The sequence below is a fragment of the Macrotis lagotis genome, chromosome 1, assembly GCF_037893015.1.
Source record: "Macrotis lagotis isolate mMagLag1 chromosome 1, bilby.v1.9.chrom.fasta, whole genome shotgun sequence".
NCBI lineage: Eukaryota > Metazoa > Chordata > Mammalia > Peramelemorphia > Peramelidae > Macrotis > Macrotis lagotis.
In genome coordinates this window covers 922,178,607-922,205,314 of record NC_133658.1, presented here as the reverse complement: position 1 = coordinate 922,205,314, position 26,708 = coordinate 922,178,607, and the positions used below count along the sequence as shown (strand labels likewise).

General features: G+C 38.4%; 1 protein-coding gene and 1 pseudogene across 1 annotated transcript; one reads left to right on the top strand and one right to left on the bottom strand.

Annotated features, from left to right (window-relative positions):
• Positions 1 to 1,543: 1,543 nt before the first annotated feature.
• Positions 1,544 to 25,830, bottom strand: LOC141509471 (uncharacterized). The gene is made up of 9 exons (XM_074219065.1): positions 25,826 to 25,830; positions 22,746 to 22,914; positions 14,920 to 15,143; positions 12,441 to 12,591; positions 6,363 to 6,489; positions 5,402 to 5,467; positions 2,976 to 3,102; positions 2,541 to 2,891; positions 1,544 to 2,480 (listed from the first exon to the last, which is right to left on the bottom strand). The coding sequence occupies exons 1-9, from the start codon at positions 25,828 to 25,830 to the stop codon at positions 1,544 to 1,546; spliced, it is 2,157 nt and encodes a 718-aa protein (XP_074075166.1).
• Positions 7,459 to 8,338, top strand: LOC141492770 (ubiquitin-conjugating enzyme E2 D3 pseudogene; annotated as a pseudogene).
• Positions 25,831 to 26,708: the final 878 nt, after the last annotated feature.

Genomic DNA, 26,708 nt, shown 5'->3' with positions numbered 1-26,708 from the left:
ACACTTACTAAGCTACATGACATTGGGCAAGTCACTTAACCCTGATTATCCAGCATCCAAGTACATCTCCAATGACCCAGATCCATATCTGGTCATTGAATTCAGATGGCTCTGGGGAAGAAAGTGAGGTTGGTGACTTAGCACAGCGCCCCCCTCCACTCAAATACCCTTCATGGCCTCACCTCTCTAATGTCATAGTATTCTTCAAGAAAGGACAAAGATCATCATCAATAAGGAAATATTTTAATCACGACTGTACATATACAAACTATATCAGATTGCTCACTGCCACAGAGAAGGGAGGATGGTAGACAAATATGGAGCCCAAAAGCTTACAAAAGGATGAATATTGAAAATTATCTTTGCATGCACTTGGAAAAATTAAAAAGAAATTAAGTTAAAAAAATGAGAGGAATTGATTTCCTAAGAAGAGAATTGTATCCTTCTAAGTAATCATTTTTTGAATTAAAATTAACAACATTTCTCATAAATACCTCCCAAAATCAGAAAGAAAAGGGGCAGCTGAGTTCCAATAAGTCCTCAGACACTTAATAATTACCTAGCTGTGTGGCCTTGGGCAAGCCACTTAAACCCCATTTGCCTTGCAAAAACCTAAAAAAAAAAAAACCTAAAAAAAAACAACACAAAGAAAAATCTGAAACATAAAATCAATATTACAGATTTAAAACAAAACCTATTTTTTGACAAAGTAGATTTGAAACAAAATCTGAAACAAAATTTGAAGCAAAACTGCTGCCAATCAATTGACAATCCAACTGAATATATATTTCAAATTATTTTACATAGAAAATAGTCTTATTTCAAATTTCAGACTCAAACTGAAAAAGGAAAGAAAACCATCAGACTCTAAAATATGTGATCTATTAACATTGCTTATGAACAGGAAGTAGAAGTGATTATTGAAGGGATTAGAATTAGTAAATAGCATACCTGGGAAAGATAAGCGACCTTTTCAAAAAAAATGAGATATCAAAGGAATAGATCCAGTCCAAAAAATGGGCATGGGGACTGGGAGGCTTCCATGATTCATCTTTGGTTTACAAGAGATAAAAAAAATGTCTATTCTGTCAATAACTTTTCTTATGCTAACTTTTTGTTATCTATGAATGAAATGAATACCCAGAAATTGTACTGGGAATTGTCAGTTTTTTGGCAAGGTGGAAGTGTTTAGGAAAAGCTTTACATACTAACCCCACTCATAAAGATTCTCTCCAGGGTGGATTCTTTGATGTCCAGTAAGATGAACAGATGAACGTGTATATTAAAAGCTTTGGAATGTAATAGATACTGCTCAGGTTTCTTAGCAGTATTCATTCTCAGACATGGGGCAAGATTTCCCAAATTGATTACATTCACACATTTCACTCCAGGGTGGATTTTCTGATACCTTTGAAATTGGTTGGGCATCTTAAAAAGCCTTTTCATATTGATTATATTCATAATGTCTCTCTCCAGTGTGGATTCTAGGATGTACAGAGAGTTGGGAACTTGTTCTGAAAGACTGTCCACATTGATTGCATTCTTAAGGCTTCTCCCCAGTGTGGATTCTCTGATGTGTAGCAAGCCCAGAGCTCCGTGTGAAAGTTTTTCCACACTGATCACATGCATAAGGCCTCTCACCAGTGTGGATTCTCTGATGGTAAATAAGAGCGGAGCGTTCTCTGAAAGATTTTTTACATTGATCACATTCAAAAGGCTTCTCCCCAGTGTGGATTCTCTGATGAGAAATAAGAGAGGAGCGTTCTCTGAAAGCCTTTCCACATTGATTACATTCATAAGGCTTCTCCCCAGTGTGGATTCTCTGATGTACAGCGAGTCCAGAGCTCTGTGTGAAAGTCTTTCCACACTGATGGCATTCATAAGGCTTCTCCCCAGTGTGGATTCTCTGATGAGAAATAAGAGAGGAGCGTTCTCTGAAAGCCTTTCCACATTCATTACATTCATAAGGCTTCTCCCCAGTGTGGATTCTCTGATGATTAATAAGAGAGGAGTGTCCTCTGAAAGCCTTTCCACAGTGATTACATGCAAAAGGCTTCTCCCCAGTGTGGATTCTCTGATGTACAGCAAGAACGGAGCTCTGTGTGAAAGCCTTTCCACATTGATTACAAGCATAAGGCTTCTCCCCAGTGTGGATTCTCTGATGTACAGTAAGATGGGAGCTCTCTCTGAAAGCCTTTCCACATTGATCACATTCATAAGGTTTGTCCCCAGTGTGGGTTCTCTGATGTACAGTAAGATTGGAGCCAAAAAAGAAAGTCTTTCCACACTGATTACATTGGTAAGGATGCTCTCCAATGTGGATTCTCTGGTGATAAATAAGAGACGAATGTTCTCTGAAAGCCTTTCCACATTGATTACATTTATAAGGCTTGTTCCCAGTGTGGATTCTCTGATGTACAGCAAGTCCAGAGCTCCGTGTGAAAGACTTTCCACACTGATTACATTCATAAGGTTTCTCCCTAGTGTGGATTTTCTGATGATTAATAAAAGAGGAGCGTTGTGTGCCAGTCTTTCCACACTGACTAAATTCATAAGGGTTGTTCCCAGTGTGGATTTTCTGATGTGCTGCAAGTCCGGACCTCTGTGGAAAAGTCTTTCCACACTGATTACATGCATAAGGCTTCTCACCTGTGTGGATTCTCTGATGATTAATAAGAGTGGAACGTTCTCTGAAAGCCTTTCCACACTGATTACATTTAAAAGGTTTCTCTCCAGTGTGGATTCTCTGATGTACAGTAAGACTGGAGCTCCATGAGAAAGTCTTTCCACACTCATTACATTGATAAGGTTTCTCTCCAGTGCAGGTTCTCTGATGCACAGCAACTTTGGAGCTAGGAGAGAAAGTCTTTCCACATTGATTATACTCATAAGGTTTCTCTTCAATGAGGATTTTCCGACGTTCAGTGAAACTGTCATTTCTTTGACAAGTCGTTCCATATTGAGTATATTCATACTGTTTCTCTATAGTGTGGATAAGCTCATGGTTACCAAGATGAGTCCTCTCTTCACCAGAAGCAGTAAAGTCTTTCCAAGAGGTCATTTTCAGATTTGCACTCATCTCATCACACTTGGTCTCTGCATCTGGTGGAAACAAACAGACACATATACATATGAGGATATCCTCTTCCTACTGGCAGAAAGTTGTCCCAGTCAAACAAAAAAGATTTCAACCTTAAATGAGAAGAATCAATCATTTGAAAATAATATAAGCTTATACTTATAATATAATTTAATGAACAAAAAGTTCCACACACAACTGCATCACGAACGTGAGACAATACAGAGCTACCTTGTCATTATGTGTTACTTTTCCGGTCATGAGTGGCCAATTGGCCAAGTGACCTGACCCGAATGTCAGCACTAGAGAGAAGAACTCCAACCAGGTGAAGGAGTACGCTCTGGCCACTGCACTGAACAGATTCTCCTTATTTTCCTTTGCATCAAGGGCTTTTTTGTTGGCGACAATGCTATTTTCTTATATTCAGGTAATTGCCCAAATGTTCCAAGTGGATCAGTTTTGATGCTTTATCGTGTGGTCATTCGTTGTAAATTTTATGATAACCTGAGAACTAAATTTCCTCTATTTACTAGCCCTGTCATCATTTTCAGTTAGATCTGCTTTTCTGATCATTTATTCTGATGCATAGATAGTATGCCAAGTACCTTTTTGCAGGCTTGGATACTATCAATCATCCACTTTTTCTTGATACTGTTTTCTTTTCTCTAAGTTTCTTGGATATTACTTTCCCTTGGGACTCCTCATTTATTCTGTCCCACCCATCTCTCACAATCCAATGTTCCTGTAATCTTGCTGTGCTACTACTATACAGGACAAAAACCTCACAATCATTCATGGGCCAAATTAGGTGTCATCCACTCCTCATTATCACTCCCACACCCCTGCCCCAACATTGCAGCAGGAGATTGCACCTTTGGAAACTTTCTCAAATACTTCCCTTTCTGCACCATCATTACCCCTTTTTGGTTGGGGGTCCAAATGACCTCATGTTTAAGGTATTAAAAGAACTTACTCATGTCTCTTCCAAGGTCACTCAGTCCTCCATCACCTCTTAAATTCATCTTCCTCAGATTCTTTGCCTAACCATGGCACTCCCTACCTAATTCCAGGGGCTCAAAGACCAAAGATAAAATTCTGGGGTGGGCTGTTCAAGCTCTTCATCTTCTGCCCCCTTGTCTTCCTCCACATAGGCTAGAAAGCAGTGGGGCAGAGGCCTCTTTTTTGCTCCAAAAGTGTGGGTTTTCCTTGGCTGGTGCTCCTGCGTGGAACTCTTACCCGGGCTTTTTTGAACCTTAGTACCTGCCCACCCTGTCTTGATGGGCTGCAATAGCAGTTGTGTCCATGCTGTCTTTCTCACCAAACTGTGGGATCCCAGAAAGCCTTATGCTTTCAGAGGATGAGCCTTGCACTTTCTTATATCCACTTATCACATAATAGATTCATAATGACTTAGAAAGAACTCATATTTGACAGCCTCAGCCCTCTCAAGAGAGTCAAAGGAGAGCTGCATGACCCCAAATTCCCAACAAAGATCTCTAATAGGTTCAGTGAAATGTCACTAGAAGAAAAATTGCAGGGGAGTTGGGTGGCATAATAAATAGAGCACTGGCCCTGGAGTCAGGAGGATCTGAATTCAAATCTTGCCTCAGACAACTAGCCATGTGACTGTGAGCAAGTCACAACCCCATTGTCTTGAAAACAAAAAACAGAGAAGAAAACTAATAGAACCAGGAGAAGACCGCAGATTTTAACAGAAAAACCACAAGAAGGCCAATTATGTTGAACTCAGCTCTTCTCAGAATTTCAGAGATCAAAGACAATTTTCAAAGGCCTGCAATGGAAAATGTATTGCAGAATCAAAGGAAAAAATATGAAGACTGAATGTAGAGCAAAGCATACTCGCATCACTTTTTTAAAGTTCCTTTATGGTTTTGCATTCTTTATCATTGTTACCCCCCCCATGCCAATGGAAGATACTGTGGAAACACATTATCGTGAATGTACTTGTAAAACCATTATCAGTTTGCTCAATGCTCATTGCCATAGGGAGCAGGGTGGAAAGGGAGGGAGGAAGAAAAATTCGGAACTCAAGAGCTTACAAGAGGATGAATTTCCAAAAAACTATCTTTGTAATTAACTAGAAAGAAATATTTTAAAAGAAGGGAACTGAAAATCCAGGGAATTCAACCGCTCATATTACAAATGAGGATACTGGAACTCAGAGATCCTTACCCAGGATCCCACTGCTGAAAAGTGTCTGAAAAGAAATAACAAGTGAGGTATTGCTGAGTCTAACACTTTTTTACTGAGATGTGCAGAAGCCTCATGGGATGCCCACCACACCCCTCACTCCTCACTCACCTGGACAGGAGGTCCTTAGACCCTCTTGCACCAAATGGGGGATCAAATCTCTGGAAACTGGAAATCCTACGTAGAAGGGATGAATTAGGCATGAGAATAGAGAGAAGTTTGTAATTAATCCTTATTACGGAAGGGGGAGGTGATGCAAAGCAGAGCCACATTACTTTAAGTAATTTGAGAATCAGAAAATTCCATCCTTGCTTGTCTCCTTCATAGAAGGATGTCCACATTTCATAGCTTCTATGGCCTAGAAATTTGCAACCAGAAAGGAGCGTAGTGGGTTGCAGTCAGGATCACCTGACCTCAGACTCTTACTGAGCCATGAATTAGTCACTTAATCTATTTGCCCCAGTTTCCTCAATTATAACATGGGATAATAACAGAAATCCAAAACAAAAGATAATTGTGAGGATGGAGTGGGATAACAAGCATGGAGAAAGTTCTTAGTACAGTGTCTGGCTCCCAGCAGATATTTATAAATACTTATTCCTTTCCCTTTCTTTCCATGCATCTCTTCTGGACTTGGGTGGCATTTGAAGGAAGAACAAGGGTACTCTTTCTATACTAGAAATCTATGATTAACACCAAGAGCAGTGAGTTACACATTTGTCCTTAGTAACGAAAAGAACATTCTAATGACCAAACACTTCCCTAAAGAGGAAGAGGAGCCTTGGAAGGAAGGGAGTTCCCCCCTCATTGCCTCACTGCCCATCTTCAAGGAGAAGCTGCAGGATCAATGTTTAGAGACTTTGCAGACTTGTGTCTAGCTCCCTATCACATGGAACAAAGGTCTCTCTTAGGAAAGCTAGGCAGCAGGAGGACCTGATCTCTTGGATGCAGGAGGCCATCACTTAAGCCTTTCTAAGAGGTGATCAATGGCCCAAACCTTCCTCTAGGGAGAGAGAGCTGAGGACAATCCTTTTAATGCAAGATTCCCAGTTACCTGGGGAATGGTCCTTACCCAGGAAAAGAAAGTTCTGAGCATTCTCCAGCATGACGTCTTTGTGCAGCTGCTTCTGATCATTGTCCAACAGGTCCCACTCCTCCGGGGTGAAATCCACAGACACATCCTTGAATGCCACCACCTCCTAAAACATCCACATGCAGACAACTTAAAAGTTCAGACAGGCTTCAGAATTGATCCAGGTCAATGCTCATAAATGTACAAAAGGAAACTGAAGCAAAGACACAAAATTGCCCAAAGGTCCCACCCTTTATAAGAATCTGAGCCAGCACAGGGAACTATAATCTTGAAAAGTCCAAGGGAGTATTGGAAAAAGCAATAGATATTTTCAGTTGAAATAAAACTGAGAAATATTCTTCTGTGGAATGCTAATCTCTTTAGAAGAAGGAAATTGATGTGTTCTCTCAGAAAGATAAGAGGATTTCTAGAGGAAAACTAAGAACTGTAGGCAAGGACAGATTATGAAAATTTCATGAAGTCCTTGTGAGGGGCAGATAGGTGGAGTAGTGGATAGAGCACTGGCCCTGGAGTCAGGAGGACATGAGTTCCAAGACACTTCATAATTGCCTAGCCGTGTGACCTTGGGCAAGTCACTTAACCCTATTGCCTTAAATAAATAAAATTTTCCAAAAAAGGGTTCAGGAGAAACTATAGTAAGTGCTGTATTTTGGTCACTAGAGAGAAAAAAATCTTATTTTCCTCAAAGTGAGAAAGTCTGAACAAGATGAAAATATGAGGAGGATTATTTTGACTTTCTTTTTTGGATTTTTGCAAGGTCATGGGCTTAAGAGAATTGCCCAAGATCATACAAACAGGAAGGAAATTATTAAGTGTCTTAACTGGATAAGAACTCAGGTGCTAGAGCGGACATCTTGTGGCTGTGTGTGCGTGAGTCCCGTGGGGCCGGGGAGGCCAAAGCTGTGGTGTGGGGACGAGGCCAGCTGGAGGGAGGCCCTGGGCCCTGTGCACCTGTGTCAGGCGGAGCTGCTGAGAGAAAAGCGATCCCCTTCCCCCACCCCTCCCTGTGGGCCGGACCTGCTGCCCACCAGCTGCCCACCGAGAGCTCCGCGTCGGGCAGGAAGAAGCAGGCACCATGGCGCTGACACGGATCAATAAGGAACTTAGCGATTTGGCCAGTGACCCTCCGGCACAGTGTTCTGCAGGTCCAGTTGGGGATGATGTCTCATTGGCAAGCCACAACTATGGCCTAATGACAGCCCATAGCAAGGTGATGTATTCTTTTTGACAATTCATTTCCCTACAGACTACCCCTTCAAACCACCTAAAGTTGCATTTACAACAAGAATTTATCATCCAAACATTAACAGTCATGGCAGCATTTGTCTCGATATTCTAAGATCACAGTGGTCTCCTGCTTTAACTATTTCTAAAGTTCTTTTATCCATTTGTTTGCTGCTATGTGATCCAAACCCAGATGACCCCTTAGTGCCAGAGATTGCACGGATCTATAAAACAGACAGAGACAAGTACAACAGAATATCTCGAGAATGGACTCAGAAGTATGCCATGTGATGCTACCTTAAAGTCAGAATAACCTGCATTATAGCTGGAATAAACTTTAAAATTACTGTTCCTTTTTTGATTTTCTTATCCAGCTGCTCCCCTATCAGACCTCATCTTTTTTAATTTTATTTTTTGTTTACCTCCCTCCATTCATGCACATGCTCATCTGAGAAGACTTAAGTTCTTCCAGCTTTGGAAAATAACTGCTTTTAGAAACTGTAAAGTAGTTACAAGAGAACAATTGCCCAAGATTCAGAATTTTTTTTAAAAAAATGGAGCATGTGAATTATATGGCCAATGTCTTCACTCTAACTTGGTTATGAGACTAAAACTATTCCTCACTGCTCTAACAGATGCTTGAAGATACCATCTGAGGGGGAGGGAGATGGATGCTCAATTGTCATATCAAAGGAAGCAGCATTACTGTAGTAGCATCCATCTTGTTTAAGCCTTCCACTGTTAGAGATTTAAGGTTTCATGATATACTTTATGCTCCTAACTGATATGGTTGGAGAATTGGTACTGAATTTATAGCATCAGCAGAACAGAAAACGTGATGTATTTTATTCATGTCAATAAAGGAATGACCTGTTCTTGTTCTACAGAGAATGGAAATTAGAAGTCAAACATCCCTTGTATTCCAAAATAGGGTCTTGAACTTTTTTGTAATTTTCATTCATTTAAATTTTGTTAGGAGGCTTGGAGCTATTAGTTAATCTATCTTCCAATACACTGTTTAATACAGCACTGAATAAATGATGCAAATTGTCAATGGATGAGTGATCAACTAATAGCTCTGCTAGTAATTGATTTATTTTTCTTCAATAAAGTTGCATAAACAAACAAACACAAAAAGAACTCAGGTGCTCTTGATCCAGGGCTAGCGCTCTATCTACTGTGCCACCTAGCTGCCACAAAATGGATTTTTTATATTTTTTTATTTATATATTTTGACAACTACAAACAAAGATAACTTTAAAAAATGTTTTGTAAGGTTTGGAATTTCACATTTTTCTCCCTCCCTCCCTTCCCTATCCCTCTGATAGAAAACAATCTAATATAGGTTATACTTGTGTAATTTTGTTAAACACATATCCACATTAATCATGCTAGGGAAGATTAATCAAATCTAAAATGGAAGGGAAAAACAGGAGAGGGGAAAAATCATAATACATAAAAAATTTTACAAATTGAAAATTGTAAACTGTGGTCTATATGTAGACTCCAAAGTTCCTTCTCTAGAAGTGGATGGAATTTTCCATCACAAGTCCATTAGAATTGTCTTTGAGCATTGCTCTCCAGAAGAGTTGTATCAGTTCACAACTCTAACAATGCATTAGTATTCAATTGTCACTCATCCCAAGCAACAGGAATCCTTTAACTTTTTAATCTAATTGCATTAGCCATTTGATACATGACGAGTAGTGCCTTGTTTTAATTTGCATTTCTCTAATCAATGATTTAGAGCATTTTTTCAAATAATTGTACTGTTAACTTCTTCATCTGAGAACTGCCTGCTCATGTCCTTTGACTATTTATCAACTGGGGAATAGCTTGTATTCCAATGAATTTGACTCAGTTCTCTGTAAATTTTAGAAATGAGTCCTTTATCAGGAACACTAGCATTAAAAATTCTTTCCGAACTTACTATATTTGTTTTAATATAGGTTGCATTGATTTTACTTGCACAAATACTTCAATTTGATGTAATCCAAATGATCTATTTTGCATTCTGCAATGTTTTCTCTCTTCTTTGGTAATAAATTGCTCCCCTTTCCATAGAACAGATAAAATATTCTTTGTTGTCTCAATTGGCTTATGGTGTCTCCTTTCTTGTCTAAATCCAGTACCCATTTCAACCTTATCTTGGTATAGGATGTGAGGTTGAACTATACCTCAGTTTTTATCAGGGAGTTCTTATCATTGAAACTGAAGTCTTTAGATTTGTTAAACAGTAGGTTGCTTTAGGAATTTGTTACCATTTGTTTAGTACCCAATCTATCCCACAGATCCACTTCTTTATTTCTTAGCCAGTATCACAGTTTTGATGATAGATACTTTGTCATAGAATTTTAGATCTGGTAAACCGAGGTCTCCTTCCATTGTATTTTTCTTCTTGAATTCCCTTGATATTCCTGACCTTCTATTCCTCCATATAAATTCCGTCACTATTATTTCTAGCTCAATAAAGTCATTTTTGATAGCTTGATTTGTAAGGCATTCAATAAGTAATTCAATTTAGGCAGCTTCATCACTTTTATCATATTATGAAGAGGATTCTTAGGCATCCATAACTGCAATCTACATTGAGGTAGTATGAGCCTGTTTCCATCAAAGACAGAAGTTATATCTATTTTTATATTAAGGGCTTCAAGAGGCTCTGGGGGTGATGTGCCATAGAACAAAATCTTATGCCTTGGCTTATTTTTGCTTTATTTGACTGATACATTTTCATTAATTTGGATGTTTATATAGAAATAAGAATGATCATAATGGGGACAGAAAAAGTTCTTTCACTCTTCTTTAAAATAATTTATGCTCCATTTGGAACCAATATCTTATCTTTAACTTCCTTTATTTCTGTAAATTAACCACTGAACAGGAAACATATTAATCCATTCACACTTTGGGAGATCCCTGAGACTTTACAAGCTTGTCCTTACATTAGGGTCTCTTGATTCACTATTCTTAATTGCAGAGAATTTTTTTTAGGTTTTTTTTTGCAACGCAAATGGGGTTAAGAGGCTTGCCCAAGGCCACAGAGCTAGGTAATTATTAAGTGTCTGAGACCGGATTTGAACCCAGGTACTCCTGACTCCAAGGCCGGTGTTTTATCCACTATGCCACCTAGCCGCCCCCTTTAATTTCTTTTATATTCTCATTGTTAAAGCTAACACTTCTAATGCTCGCTCTCTCTCTCTCTCTGTCTTTATTTATATCTATTTTATTTATTTTGAAATGGCAAATGGGGTTAAACAAATTGGTCACACAACTTGGCAATTATGAAGTGTCTGAGGTTGGATCTGAATTCAGGTCTTCTTGAATCCAGGGCCAGTGCTCTAGCCACTGCCCCATCTAGCTTCCCCTCCAATGCTATATTGAATAATAATAGTGACAATGGGCATCCTTGTGTCACTGCTAACCTTACTGGAAATACTACTTAGCTAATCCCCAACAAATGTAGTATTTGTTCATGGTTTTAGATAGATACTGCTTAGTATTTTAAGGAAAACTCCATTTATTACTATACTCTCTAGACTTTTCGATATGAATGGATTTTGTCAGACTTTTGCAGCATCTATTGAGACAATAAGATTTCTGTTGGTTTTGTTATTAATATATTCAATTTAAGTGTTTTCCTAACATCGAACCATTCCTGTGTAACTGGTATAAATCTTACCCAATTGTGATGCATTACCCTAGTATTAACATGCTGTAATCTCTTTGGTAAAATTTAAATATTTTTTCCTTTAATGTTCATTAAGGAAATTAAGCTATAATTTTCTTTGTTTTGACTCTTTCTGGTTTAGTCAGCACCATAATCATTTCACAGAAGGAATTTGACAAAACTTCTATGTTTTTAAAATAATTTATATAGAATTGGAATTATGTGCCTTAAATGGTTGGTAGAATTCACTTAAATAAAACACCTCTGAGGTATCACCTCACATCTATTATATTGACTAAGATGACGAAAAAAGTGAAATGATGACTGTTGGAGAGGATAATTGGGACTTCAATGCTATGTCCAAAGAACAGCACAACTGTTCCTAAAGTTTGAGCCATCTGGATCAATACTAGGCCTATATCCAGAAGAAATCATGAAAAAAGGAAAAATCTCACACGTTCAAATATATTCACAGCAGCTCTTTTTGTAGTGGCAAAAAATTGGAAATTGTGGGGATGGCCATCCACTGCAGAATGGCTGGACGAGATAGTGTGTGTGAATGTTGTGGAGTATTATATAGTTCTATAAGAAATCATGAGTGGTCAGACTTTAGAGATGCCTTCAAAGACTCCTATGGGCAGATATTAAGTGAAGGGAGCAGAAGGAAATGAACATTGTGCACTTTAATATTCATTAATAATGGTCCTCCAGGATGGAGGTGGCTCCTCTCAGCTGTCCAGTGACCAAGGACAGTCCTGAGAGGAAACATTGAGAGGAAACAACTGTGGAGTCTGGGGGCAGGGCAAAGCAGGCCATGTTCATGTTTTATAAATTTTTTTTTCTTTCTACCCCATTTTTCTCCCTTAGTTCTAATTCCTCTTCCCCAATATGATCAATATGGAAATATATGGAACACAAATGACCCTGTACAACTTTTACCAGAGTCTGAAGCTTCCTGGGGAGGGGCAGGGAAAGGAGGGTGGTAGAAAAATGGGGAAGACCTTGAAACAAAAGAAAACAGAAGGAGAGACCAGGGCAAGGTTGCTCCTCTGCCTCCTCTCCACTTTTGTAAGGAAAGGGCCCTTGAGGAAGGTCCTGGCAGTCTCCTAGACAAGGTGCTCTATGGCCGATCTTGTTTAATCCTGAGATTGAAGGGCACTCACCTGGGCTGGGGGGCTGGGGCTCCCAGGGGCCATTCCCTCAGGTTCCAGGCTCCCTGCTTGGTCCGGCCTGGGTCCTCTGCAGACTGGAGTGGAAAGGAAGGATCCTAGAGGGGCAGAGGTCTGTCCTTGTCTTCCTGGGCAGGGGGCTGACCTAGAGGGAGTTACAGAGGGTGAGACCCCATAAGGGTCAGACAGACTCCAAGCTAAGGAAGGGGCAGCAGGCTGGGCCCCCTCTCCCCTTTTTCTCCCCACTCCCCTTCAGGAGACAGAGGGAGCTTTGGGATTCCAGAGGGGATGAGGACAATCAGAGGTCCAGGACTCCTCCCACTGACTGCCTGGAGGCTTTCCTTCCCCTCCCCCAGCACCCCCCACACATGCAGACACCATCCAGACCACTGACTCCTTGCTTGCCCCAGGAGGGAGGGACAGCTGGCCATGGGGAGGACTCTGGCCCTCTGGCCCAGGAATGACCAGGGGAAGCCTGAGACTCAATCCCTTCTGGGAACCAGCTCCTGGAAGGGAGCTGAGGCTCTGGAAGCAGAGGAGGCAGGGCCCCAGGAGTCTGGGGAAGGGGAGCAGAGGGGGGGTCTCAGAGGCCCCCAGCAGAGAGATCAGGATGGCCAGAAGGAATCCAGAGAGACACTGAGGCTGGGAAAGCTGAAGGACTATGTCCTGAGGTCTGACTAGGAGCTGGGGGAACTCCTGGGACCTTCTGGAAGAGCAGAAGCTTGGGGTCCAGTAGCCAGGGCTGGGAGGGGGGCTGCTCCCTCCAGACACTCACCTCTTGGTCAGATGAGCAGGATGAGACCCCAGACAAAGGGCATCCAGGACACCAGGAAGTGTGGGTGCGGGGAAGGGGAGTGGGCTCCTAATCACTTGATATCTGCACCCCTCAGAGCTGGTTTCCAGGTGTCAGAGACCTCAGGTCCAGGAAGGCAGAGAGATCTGGGGTACAAGTAATGAATGCAGAAGTTTCTCAGCTAGACTAGTTCTGGCTTCTTCTTAAGACACTTTAGAGGGTTCTCCAACTCCCCAGAGCCCCACTCAGCCCAGGACCCCTCCTCCTCTTCTCCCCAAACCCGGTCCCCCAATCTTGTGGAAGGCCTTCCAAGAAGTCTCTCCCCACTGGAAGGAGCATTTCTCCACTCGAGACTCCACCCATCATTAAAACTCCACCCAAGCCTTCAGGGTCTATCTGGACCCACCCAGCAATTACCTTCAAGAACTGCTGCATCTATTTCCCCTTCCCTGAGATTTAGACCCTCCTCCTCCTCAGGAGCAGGAATGTCATGATCCCTTTTGGGCAGCAGACTGAGGGGAAGACTTAGAGTTTGAGGGTAAACTGAGGGTTCCTCTGAGGCCCTTTAGAACTGATGGTCATTTGTCCTAAACTCCATTAGCTCCTGATTTAGTAGGAGTCTTCCATTGTCTGAACTCAAAGAGAGGGAGGTCAGATCTGGGTGCAAAATTCACCTCAAATATGATAAGAAGGGGATTTGTTTAGAAAGTGTAAGAATCATAAAAGTGTCACTGGAACAAGATGCCCTGGGTCTCAGAATGCCAGGATTGTTGAACTCATCTAGGCAGGAAGGGTTTTTCTAAGGACAAAGTTTGTAAATGCAGGGAACTGAGCAGAAGGCGACTGAAAGGAATCATTTTAGTTCCTGATTCAAGTCCAAAGTAATATTCATTTCATTCTCCTTTGTCTTCTATTTGAAGTTTTTGGAAACTCTTGTGTATAAAATGCTGCTAATGAAAAGCTGATTTTTAGAGAACAATGCAATGATGCCCTCATTAAGTTAACCTCTTTAGATTTTCATGCTGTGAAATGATGAATTTAGCTATTTCAGAGTGTGGTACAATGTTTACAAACTATTTAACTATATTTTGCTTTAAATCAAAGTAGGATAATTTGTTCTTTGGGAATGGTACCAAAGATCTGTTAAGTTCTCAGTATCTAGGATGTGTTTTTGTGGGGTTTGCAACAGGTTTCTGGGGACTTTTTCTGAGAAAGGTGCTAAAATCTTCCCAGGTCCTTGGGAAGAAGCTGCAATAGTCCAAATCAGATTGAGTAACTCAGCCTCCTCCCAGTTCCCAGGGGTGGGGTGAGAGGGTAGGTTGAGCACTTTGTTTTTAAATGAAGAAATGATTTAGATCTGATAGATCCTCTGGCCACTGATGATGTGAATTATAAAACTGAGGAAGGAATAATATTGAAAGAAATGGTTATTTTTCCTTATTCATAACCAGTTAGTAGTAGTTTAGTTATCAGGAGGTTTTTCCTCTTTTCCCTTCCTCCTTCAGTGAACTCTCCTAGAAGGTCACATAGTCTGGAGTTTTGATGGGATTAAGCCAGGAAACATTCTGCTGAATTTCGGACAGGACCCACCCACCTGGGAGAGATGATTTCTGCTGAAATGGGAGAGAATGTACTCCAAGTGAGCAGCACTAAGCTGAGTTGCAATGTTCCCAGTCATACTGGAAGGGCCTTGAGGGCAGGGACTGGCCCTTTGTGGCCCATGAAGTTTGGAACCAGGCCTGGGCCAGAGGAGTCCCCTGAGAAAAGGTGCCTGAGAGGGATTCAGAGAGGAAGACCTGTGGGAAGACTCCTGGGACTTGTGCAGAAGCAGGGAGACAAATGTGCCTTGCCTCCCTCGGGGACCAGAGTTGGGGCAGCTTCAGGGCTCTCTCTGCTCCAGAGACCTGGAGGAAAGAGACTAAGGGTGAAGAGCCCAAGCTGGTCAAGACACTGGAAGGAGGGAGAAACTCAGAAACAAACCAGAGAGGGATCAGTAGGGAAGGAGGGAAGAAAAGGTGGAGTATGAAAAACTGACCTCATGTTCCCATCATTTTTATTTCTTTTTTTAGGTATTTCAGAAGTGGTTGACATTTGGAATTTTCTGGCAAATATACAGCTTAGTTACTAGATGAACAAACTGAGGCAGCTAGTAAGCATCTGAGTCCAGGTGTGAACTCAGGAAGATGAGCATTCCTGACTCCAGGCTTGGTCCACTACTCACTGTTCCTCCTGGCTGCCCTTTGACCACCCAACTGCCCTGATGTCCCAAAACATCCATATTTAACTTCTATTAATTAGCTTCAGAACAGGAAACAATTTCACAGTCCATTCTTATCTGAGAGATCCCCAGGCTTTATGAACTTTCCTTTCCATTCCTCTCTTGAGTGACTATACTTAGTTTACAACTGAGAATCAACTATCCAGAAAAACTGAGCATCCTCTTTCAGGGGAAAAGGTGGACTTGCAATTTAACAGGGGACTTTCACACCTCTCTAATGAAACAGCCAGAGCTGAACCGAGTTTGATCTTCAAGTACAGGACTCAGTGAACCAGAGAAGGGGTGGACAAGAAGGACTCATTATGAGAATTGATGTTGAACTGTTTGTATTCCTGCATGGGAAGAAGATGCCGATAACTCCCATGAACTTTCATTTATCTCTCAGTTAAGGATCACAGGAAGGAGCTGCCTATAATGGGATAAAACCTTGCAAAGAATTGATTGTTGAAAACAACCACTGCATGTAGCTGGAAAGATAAATAAATGATTTTTAAAAATTGTAGTAGAAATGGTAGCTCTAAGGAATGAAAAAGAAATGCAAAGTATTAGAATGGACAATCAGGAAACAAAACACTCACTCTTTGCAGATGACATGATTCCATATTTAAAAATACCACTTGCATCAATTAACTCATTATCAATATTGCAAAATGTCAAATAAAGTCACAGAAATCACCAGCATTCCATCAGTGCAACAATCGGGCAATTGGGGCTTTCTGCAATGGAGAATACCATCTGTATCCAGATATAGAACCTTGGAGTTTGGACAAAGACCAAGGACTAGTACTTTAAATTCAGAAAAAAAACTAATATCTTATTTTCTGATCTTGCTATCTCTTATACTTTACATTTCTTCCTTAAGGATATGACTTCTCTCTCAACACATTCAATTTAGTTCAATGTATACTATGGAAACAATATAAAGACTAGCAAATTGCCTTTTATGGGCCGTGTGGGGAGGGAAGTAAGATTGGGGGAAAAATTATAAGACTCAAAATAAATCAAATCTTTATAATAATGAAAAAAAGAAATGATCAGCCATTCTGTACATTACCAACAAAGCAAAGCAGCAATGAATAGGAAGGACAAAATCATTAAAGTAATTGTAGACAACATAAAATATTTCTGAGCCAACACAAACCAAAAAAGCATATGGAAACTATTACCAAACACTTAACATTCAAAAACATCTGATATAAACAGTTGGAAAAATATCAATTGTTTATGGGAAAACAATGGCAATATAATAAAAATGACAATTCTACCTACATTATATTACTAATTCAGTGCCAAACCAGTCAAAAAAATAGTAAGAAAATTGAACTGGAGGAACAAAAGATCAAGTATATGAAAGGAATTCATGAAATAAAATAAAAAGGAAGGTGACCTAGCTCCAGCAGATGAAGAATTTTAATGTAAAACAGCTGTGATCACTGTCATTTCTTACTGGCTTAGAAATAGGGAAATGTATTGGAGAACAGATTAGGTACAACAGAAACATCAGAAACAGCATTATAGAAATCTACATTTTGTTAAATCAGCGACCTCCATGTTCTCAAACAAGAACTCACTATTTCACAAAAAATGTTTGAAAACTGGAAAACTGCATGACCGAAGCTAAGCAATGAACAGCATCCTATACACTACAGCAAGAAAGTCAAAATGAGTATATAATTTAGCCATAAAAAGTGATGCCATAAGCCCTTTAGAAGAGACAGGAATAGTATATGCATCATATAGTTGGAAAGGGGAGGGGATTTACGACTATGCAAGAATTAGGGGACATTATAAAATGCAACATCGCCATTTGATTGTAATAAAAAGTTTTGTATAAAAACAAAATCAATAGAAGCAAGACTGAAAGGAATGCAGAAGGCTGGGAAACTTTTTTTTTTTACAGCTAGGGTTTTCCATTAATTGATAAATGGCTGAACAAATGGCAGTATATGAAGATGATGGAGAACTATTGTCGTGTAGGAAATCATTAATGGTCAGTCATTAGAAAATCCTGGAAAGAGTTACAGAAACTGATGCTGAGTGAAGTGTGCTGAAGCAGGAAAACATACTACACCATGTATAGCAAACTTATGCTATGATCAACCATGACAGACTTGGCTCTTCTCAGCAGTACAATCATCAAAAACAATTATAATGAATTTGTGATGGAAAATACCAGTTGAAGGCAAAGAATGAACTACAGATGAATGAACTACATATTATGTTCAATTTTTAAAAATGTTTGTTTTATTTTTCCCTTTCATATTTCTTTTTCTTTTGTTTTACAAAACATGACTAATAGGGAATTATGTTTAACATAGTATTCATGGAGAAATCATATTGCTCATTGTTAAGCAGATGGAGGAGGCAAAATGGGGAAGAGATAAACGTGCAATGCAAAATCTGAGAAAAAATGAATATTAACTATTTTTGCATGCAGTGGGGAAAAATGAACAAATAATTTTATAAAAATACTATTTTGGGTGGCTAGGTGGTGCAGTGGATAGAGCACCGGCCCTGGAGTCAGGAATACCTGAGTTCAAATCTGGCCTCAGGCTATTAATAATACTTAACTGTATGGCCTTGGACAAGCCACTTAACCCCATTACTTTGTAAAAACTAAAAATAAATAAATAAAATAAAAATAGTATTTCAGGGAACTTCTGGCCAAGATAGTGGAGAGAAGCCTGGCACTGTTTCAAGTTCTCCCTCAGAACCTACATGAATCAAGTCACTTAACAGATTTTGGTTCAGTAAAAGAACAGAGGGGATCCTATTCCCAGTAAGATCTGTCACGGGGAAACTGTGGGCAAGCCCAGGGCAGAGAGCAGAGATCCAATCCACAGGCAATAGGGTGAGGTGGGGAACTATCCTGAGCAGCCCAGTGATGGGAGTACATGCCTTTGTGGTGGGTACAGTGGGTAGACTGAAAGAGTTTCAGTGCTTGCATTAGTAGCGCTTCAGTGGGGCTGCCCAGGACAATCATTCCACTAGCTAGGCTGATCTGGAAGGCCAAGTATTAGGGAACATATTCTATCTCTAAATACTTACATGACTAAAATAGAGAAAGAGATCAATGAACTAATTATAGAACAAAAAAAGTTGCAAAAAGAACAAATTAAAAATTTCCAATTAGATACCACTTAAGAAATTCTGAAAATTAAAGATAAAGTTAATAAAATCAAAATCAGAAAAGCTATTGAACAATGATTAGCTTTATGAAAAAATAAAAGATAAATTTTTGGTTAATTTAATGAAAAAAGAACAAAACCACTAGAATCAAAAATGAAAAAAGTGAATTTACCATCAAAGAAGCAGAAATTAAATAATTCAGACCTATTTTGCCCAACTGTATGCCCATAAATTTGACAGTCTATGTGAAATGGATATTTGCAAAACTACAAACTGTCCAGGTTAAAAGAAAAGGACATTAAATACTTGAATAAATCCATTTCAGAAAAAAAGAAATTCAATGATTTATTAATGAAGTCCCTAAAAAGTAATCTCCAGGGCCTGATGGATTCACAAGTTAATTCTCCTAAATATTCAAGGAACAATTGGTGCTAATTTAAAATAAACTATTTTTAAAAGTTGATCAAGAATTAGGTCTGCCAAATTCCTTCTATGACACCAATATAATGCTGAAACCTAAACCAGGAAGAGTAAAAACACTGAATTCTCCTAGTAGATATGGATGCAAAAAGTTAAATATTGGAAAACTATCAGCATAATTGACTATATCCATAACAAATTAACAGAACTCAAATAATTATTTCAATATGTACTGAAAAAATTTTTGAAAAAATACAGCAACCATTCTTACTTAAAAAAATACTCCTAGAGAGCAGAGGAATAAATAGAACGTTCCTTAAAATTAGCAGTATCTAACTAAAACCCTCAATTAATGTTCTATGTAATGGGGATAAGTTAGAAGCATTCCCAGTAAGAACAGGGGTGAAACAAGAATGTCCATCATCACCACTAGTATTCAATATTGTATAAGAAATGTTAGCTACAGTGATAAGAGAAAGAAAAGAGACTGAAGGAATCAGAATCTGTAATGAGGAGTCAAAACTCTCATTCTATACAGATGATATGATGGTGTACCTAGGGAACCCTAGAAAATTACTGAAAACAGTTAGCAACATTCGCAAAGTTTCAGGATATAAAATAAACCCACATGAATCCTCAATATCACTTTATATACTAACTGGATCGAGCAACAAGAGATAGAAAGAGAAATCTCATTTAGAGTAACTTCAGACAACAGAATGAACTTGGCTTCTACTTGACAAAGCAGACTCAAACCATCTGAAAACAATTATAACACCATTTCACAAGTATAAAACAATTTTCAGATCTAAATAACTGAGCAAATGTCAATTATTCATGTGTACACTTAGCTAATATTGTAAAAATAATAAATTCTCCTTAGGAGGTGTTGGCAAGTGCAATAGCATCAAACTTCGAAAAAAGTATTTTGGTGAGTTAGGAAAAATAGTAACTAAATTCGTATGGAGGAACAAAAGGTCAAAAATAACAAGGGAAAGAATAAAAAAAAATTAATGGAAATGCAGCCTGGCCATACCAGATCTAAAATTATGCTGTAAAGCATCAGTCACAAAACCTGTTTCGTAGTGGGTGAGAACAGAATTGTAGACCAGTAAAAACAGTAGTAAATGGCTACAGTAATCTCCTGTTTGATAAATTCAAATAATCCATCGTCTGGGATAAGAACACACTCTTCAATAAAAACTACTGGGAAAACAAAAAGACAGTTTGACAGAAACAAGGCAAAGACCACCACTTCCCACACTATGATACTATGATATAAGGGTGAAATGGGTGCCGCATTTATAAGCCCATTGGGAGAAAAAGGAATAGTTTACCTGTCAGATCTATGGAAAGGGGAGAGGTCTAAGACCCAAAAGAGATAGGAACATTATTAAAAAGAACTGGATTATTTTGATTACATTAAACTAAATGGGTTTTGCACAAACAAAACTAGTACAACTAAGATTAAAAGAAATGTCATTAGTTGGGAAATAAATTTTATAACTAGTGTTTCTGACAAAGTATTCACTTCTAAAATATATTGAGAACTGAGATAAATTTATGGGAAAAAAAATCATTCTCCAATCGGTAAAAGGATATGGAAAGACAATTCTCAGAGAAAGAAATCAAAGCTCTCTATTGTCACATGAAAAACTGCTCTAAATCATTACTGATTACAGAAATGTCCATTTAAAACACCTTTCAGATTGGCCAATATGACTAGAAAGAAAAATGATCAAAGTTGGAGAGGATGTGGGAAAACTGGGACATTAAAACATTGTTTGGTGGAGTTGTGAACTGATCCAAGCTTTCTGGAGAACAATTTGGAATTTTGACCATAAGGTAATGAAAATGTTCAAAGCTAATGAAAATGTTCAAACTCTTTGATCTAACAATGCAACTCTTAGGTCTGTATCCAGAAGAGATCATGAAAAAGGTAAAAAATCCCACATGTACAAAAATGTTCATAGCTGCTCTTTTTATAGTGGCCATGAATTAGAAATTGAGAGGATGCCCATCTACTGAGGAATGGCTAAATAAATTGTGGTATATGTATGTGAAGGAATTCTATTGTTCTAGACCACATCATGAGGATCAGGATTTCAGAAAAGCCTGGAAAGACTTGCATGAATGAATGCTTTGTGAAATGAGCAGACCAAAAGAATGTCATACACACTAACAGTAACATGGGATAATCATCAACCATGATGGACTTGATCATTTCAGCAATACAATAAGCAAAGACATGTGAAAAATACAGGATGGAAAATAGCATCCATACACAGAGAAGAGACTATGAAGTGAAAATGAAGACCAAAGTTTATGATGTTCAATATATGTCATTTTTATCTCTAATTTTTTCTTCCATTTTGCTCTGATTTTTCTTTCACGTGTTCAATACAGATCTATATTTAGCATGGTTAAAAAAATAAAACTTACCTCAGATTGTTTTCTGTCATGGGGAGGCGGGAGGGAAGAGAGGGAAGGGAAAAAAGGTAAAACTCCAAGCCCCTAGCAAGAATTGATTGGTAAGATTTATGGGAGAATGTAGATGGAAAACCAAATAAAGAATTTAAATTTTTAAAAATAATCCTTTATATACCTATCATTCATCTTCCCCTAAGTATAGCTTTTAACTCCCTTCATGCTAAAAATACCCAGTATATTCACTGAAGCATAATAAATCTTGAGAACAAGACTCCTCTGTACAGCATACATCTTATTTCTATTTGTCTTTATTTATGAAGTATGAAAATTGAACATCAAGTACCCTTCTTAGCCTCCTAACTATACAAAATCAATGAAGGGGCAGATTTGACCCTCAAGTCTTTGAGTGCTGTCCCTTCCTAACCTTGGTCTTCCCCCAACTTTTATTAATCCTTAGTCCCATCAGCACATATTACTGTCAGGAAATTCTTGTGTCACTGATGTAGCCATGTCAAAGACCCCTTTGGCAGCCAGGTGAAGCCTATGGTGCCCATCAGCCAGCTGTGGTACATTTTGTGAATGGGAACTAACTAGGTCGTGAGTGATTTCAATTTGTAAACTATCAAATGTGAATAAAGTAGCAGAGACCGAGGCTGATATTACAATAACATCATTGTAGTTGGTAATGATGATTCTATTTGGGATTTTCTTCGTCAAGTGATTTGCCATTTCTTCCTTCACTTCATTTTCCTTTGGAAAAACTAGGCTCAAGTGACTTGCACAAGGTCACAAAGGTAATAAGGGTCTGAAGTCAAGTTTTTATTCATGAAGATGAGTATTCATGCTTCCTAATCTAGCCATTGTTCCATCTAGCTTTCCCTTTATATATTTTAATCCATGTAAACTATAGTTCCACTCAGACATTTATATGGAACATGGAAATACTAAGATGAATGTAATCATTGAAATGTAATGTAATGTTTCCATGAATGAAATAGAATGTTATCTAAATAGAGAGATGGATGATAGAGAGATAAAGCAGTTAGAGCCATCACTGCATTCTGGCAGTGGGAAATTCTAATAGAACAATGATGATAACTTATATCAGTATCTTATCTCTGTGAAGTCCTTGCCCTGAGCATCAGTTGAAGAACAATTCCAGAAGATAAGATTTCTCTATGTTGACCATGTCACATATCCAGATCAATGTTTTCCTAACAGTACTGGCTGTTTTTACCATGATTCTTACCTGTGGAAACTTGTAGAGTTCAAGGAGGGAAGCCATTTGGACAGACAAATCAGAAGAGGCTCCTCCAATGACAACCAAGAATTTGCCCAGCTTCTCACAGTGGTAATTCAGAATGGCTACTTCTTGTCTGGACCGCCACTTTAAGGAGCTCTCCAAGGCACTGACATCACTGGGACAGGAGTTTTACATGCAGAAACCTAGAGTAACATTGAGTAACAGAGTGGGCCAGCACTTGATGTCAGTGTTTCTCCTGAAACCTCAAGTGAAATGTCAGGACTCATAAACCTGTTTTATCTGTAAAGAAGATAGAAATTATCTTTGTAATTGAACTAATAGTATTTTTAATTTTAGAGTCTATAGTTCAGGCTACTTAGTGTAATTCTCCTTGCTAACTCTCAAGTTCTCATTAAAATATTATTTTACAGTCTTCTGGTAATATCACCCTCATGTTTACTTATATTTATACATATAATATATGTGTATGTTCAATTTGAATGAATATATATATATACTTAAATTTGTATATATATATTATCATCAAAATAATATTTTACCTTCTTCTAGCAATATCAGCCTCATACTACCTTATATAAACATCTATATTTGACATTCTATGTATTTGTGTAATTCTTTATACATCTAAGTTTCTATCATCCATCCACCCACTAAACTTTGCCAAGAAAAATAGATTAAAAGGGTAAATTTTTGTGTCACATCAGTCTACTTTTTATTCCACAAATTCAAGAATTGTTATCTCTTGAAGAGCCAGGTCACATACACTTTTTCATCAAGAAAGTATAACACATGTAATGCTGACAAGCAGGACTGGAAATTGGGCAGCAAGGGGCTATTCTGATTTTAAAAGTTAGGGCAAGTATCAGTATAATGGTGTCCATTTCTATACTACCAGAAAGAAAGCATATAACTGGCCTTGTGAAGAGAGGCAAATACAAATCAAGATTCAAATTCCTGGACCTGACAGACTTGACTTCAATGACCTACATTCATCATGACAACCACCAATCCTGCTAAGCAGTGGCTAGAATGATAACAGTAAATTCTTTGAAGATCAGTCCAGAAGGTAAGCTTGCTTTTTTGTGCTTGCCTTTATATGACCTCTTAAGAGGATATTTTTTTCATCCTTTAAACAGTTTCCATAGATTGCTTTAGTTGGATATTATTAGTGATTATTATTAATTGTTTTTCCACTTGATACTGTACAGACCAGGAAATGTGAAAGAATATATTGGTGTCTAGCTAGATATGAAGAAAACAGAAGATTAGATCATGGGATAACACATCCATTATAAAGTAGCAGTTAGCAAGATAGGGTTTGACCTGACTCTGAAAGGATTCTGTCACATGAAATTGAAAACCTCAGGCCCAGAGTTTCAAGGAATCATAAAAAGGGTTGGTTCAAAATTTGAAAGGTATTAGCTTAATAGAGTAAATTAATAACAAACCTAACAGAAAACATGATTATTTCAATAGGTGCTGAACAATCTTGTCAAATTATAGTACCCCTTCCTATTAAAAGCACTAGAGAGCATAAGAATAAATGTAGTATCTAAAGCCATCAAAATGCATGATGTGTAATTGGGTTAAGATGTGTAATTGGGTTAAGATGTGTAATTGGGTTAAGGTAGAAGCACTCACAGTATGATGTGGGGAGAAACAAGAATGCAAATTATCGCCATTATTAATCCATATTGTTGTGAAAATGTTAACTTTAGCAATAAGAGGAAAAATAAATAGGAGGAATTAGAATAGCTAATTAGGAATCAAAACTTACTCTTTATAGATGATATGAAGGTAGAGAGCCGGAGGGCGGGTGGCTGGATGGCAGCTGGATAGTGGCTGGACGGCGGCAAATTCAAGTCAATTCAATTACTCATTCAGTGCCATATCAAACTACCAAATAACTATTTTACTGAGCTAGAAAAATCAAAATTCATTTGCAGCAAAAAATAATATTAATAATAATATTATTAATAGGTCAAGAATAGCAAGGGAATTGATGAGAAAAATGGAAAGGAAGGTGGCCTATCTCTACCAGTTCTAAAACTATATCTCAACTTTAAAACTAATAGTGATAGTCACCAAAATTGCCTGGGACTGCTCAGGAAATAGACTAATGGATTCTCTGTGAATGACTACAGCAATCTCCTATTTGACAAACTCAGAACATCTGCTTCTGGGATAAAATTCACTATTTCACAGAAATTTTTGGAAAAACTGGAAAAGAGAATGGTAGAAACTACATCCCCAACTCACACCGTGTTCCAAAATAAGGTCAATATGGATGAAGGATTTAAACATAAATAAATTACTACATGAAGAAATATTCTCAGATCCATGGACATTTATGGCCATACAAGAATTAGAGCACATTTCATACTGCAAAATAAATTATTTTGACCTTATTAAATTAATAAGCTTTTGCACTAATAAATCACAATGCTGCTAAAATTAGAAGAAATGCAAAAAGCTGAGAGCCAATCTTCATTACTAAGAGTTTTCATTCTCCAAGTGATAATTATTCAAAAGGAAAGGAAGACAGTTTTCAACTGAAGAAATTAAAGATCTCTCTCTCTCTATCTTTATATAATATGAAACATTGCTCCAAATTATTGGACAGAGAAATGCGAATTAAAAGAACAATTAGGTATCAGCTCACATGTATTAAGATTGCCCAAGATGAGGAAAAGGGAAAAATGATCAATGTTGGAGAGGCTGTGGGAGAACTGGGACACTGATGCAGTGCTGGTGGAGTGGTGAACTTATCCAACCATTCTCAAGAGCAGTATGAAACTATGCACAGTAAACCTGTTCATACCCTTTGACCCAGCAATTCCAATTCTAGGGCTATATCCAGAAGGAATTCTAACAAAGGGCAAAACCAACATGTTCCCAAAAAATATTTATGCCAGTTATTTTTTGTAGTGACAGAGAATTGGAAATTGAGGGGATGCCCATCGATTGGGGAATGGTTAAATAAGTTATGGCACACAAATAACATCTTTTACTATTATTCTAGAAGAAACCAAAAGTGGACTCTGGAGCAGCGTGTAATGACTCACGGCATCTGATCCTGAGCCAAGAGAACGATATACCCCTCAACAACATCATGAGATTAATAACCTTAATGGAAGCATTCCTCTCAGCAGTCTAGAGCTAGGACAACATTTGATTTGCTATGGACTATATTGTCCCCATCCAGAGGAAGAGAAACTAAAGCACACACAATGAACAACCCTTCTGAACCTGATAAACACTTTGTATCTCCGTCAATCTTAATTCCTCATACCAAATATTACTAAATTGTAAAAATGTTTATCAAAATATGTATGCACAATCCTTACTATGACATTTTTGCCTGAGGGGAGGGAGGAAGAAAATTCTGTAACTTAAATGTACATATGTGCGTATGGGTGAAAATAGATAAATAATTTTAAATAGATAATAGATAAATAGATAAATAGATAAATAATTTTAAAGGCAGTCTGGAACGGGGGAACCATATGCATGGGGAATTCAGGTAGCTTGTCCACAGTAATGAAGCTGAATTACCTTTACAAAGACAGACTGCAGGAAGTATCCCTAGCAAACAAAATCATTTTTGATACAGTCACAAGCTGTAAACCTTTATTATGATTTTCTTCATCTTTCATCAAAATCATGGGGAACAAAGGGAGATGGATCTGTCTCCTGTAGTTCTTTATCTGCCAGCTAGTCAGAACAAGGGATTCATAGTCCCCCTCCTTCCCTTTCATCTCAGGAGAGCAGGAAATATATATGCAGTTATACACTTCAGATAAATCGTATAATTGGTAGGTGACTCAGTTGGATTTAGAATTCAGTTCTTCCCTACCCCAGATCTCATGTTTTAGCCGATGTATTACCCGACTGATTTGAACCACATGAGTTTTATTTTTATTCCCTTAAAACATGATTCTGAGATGG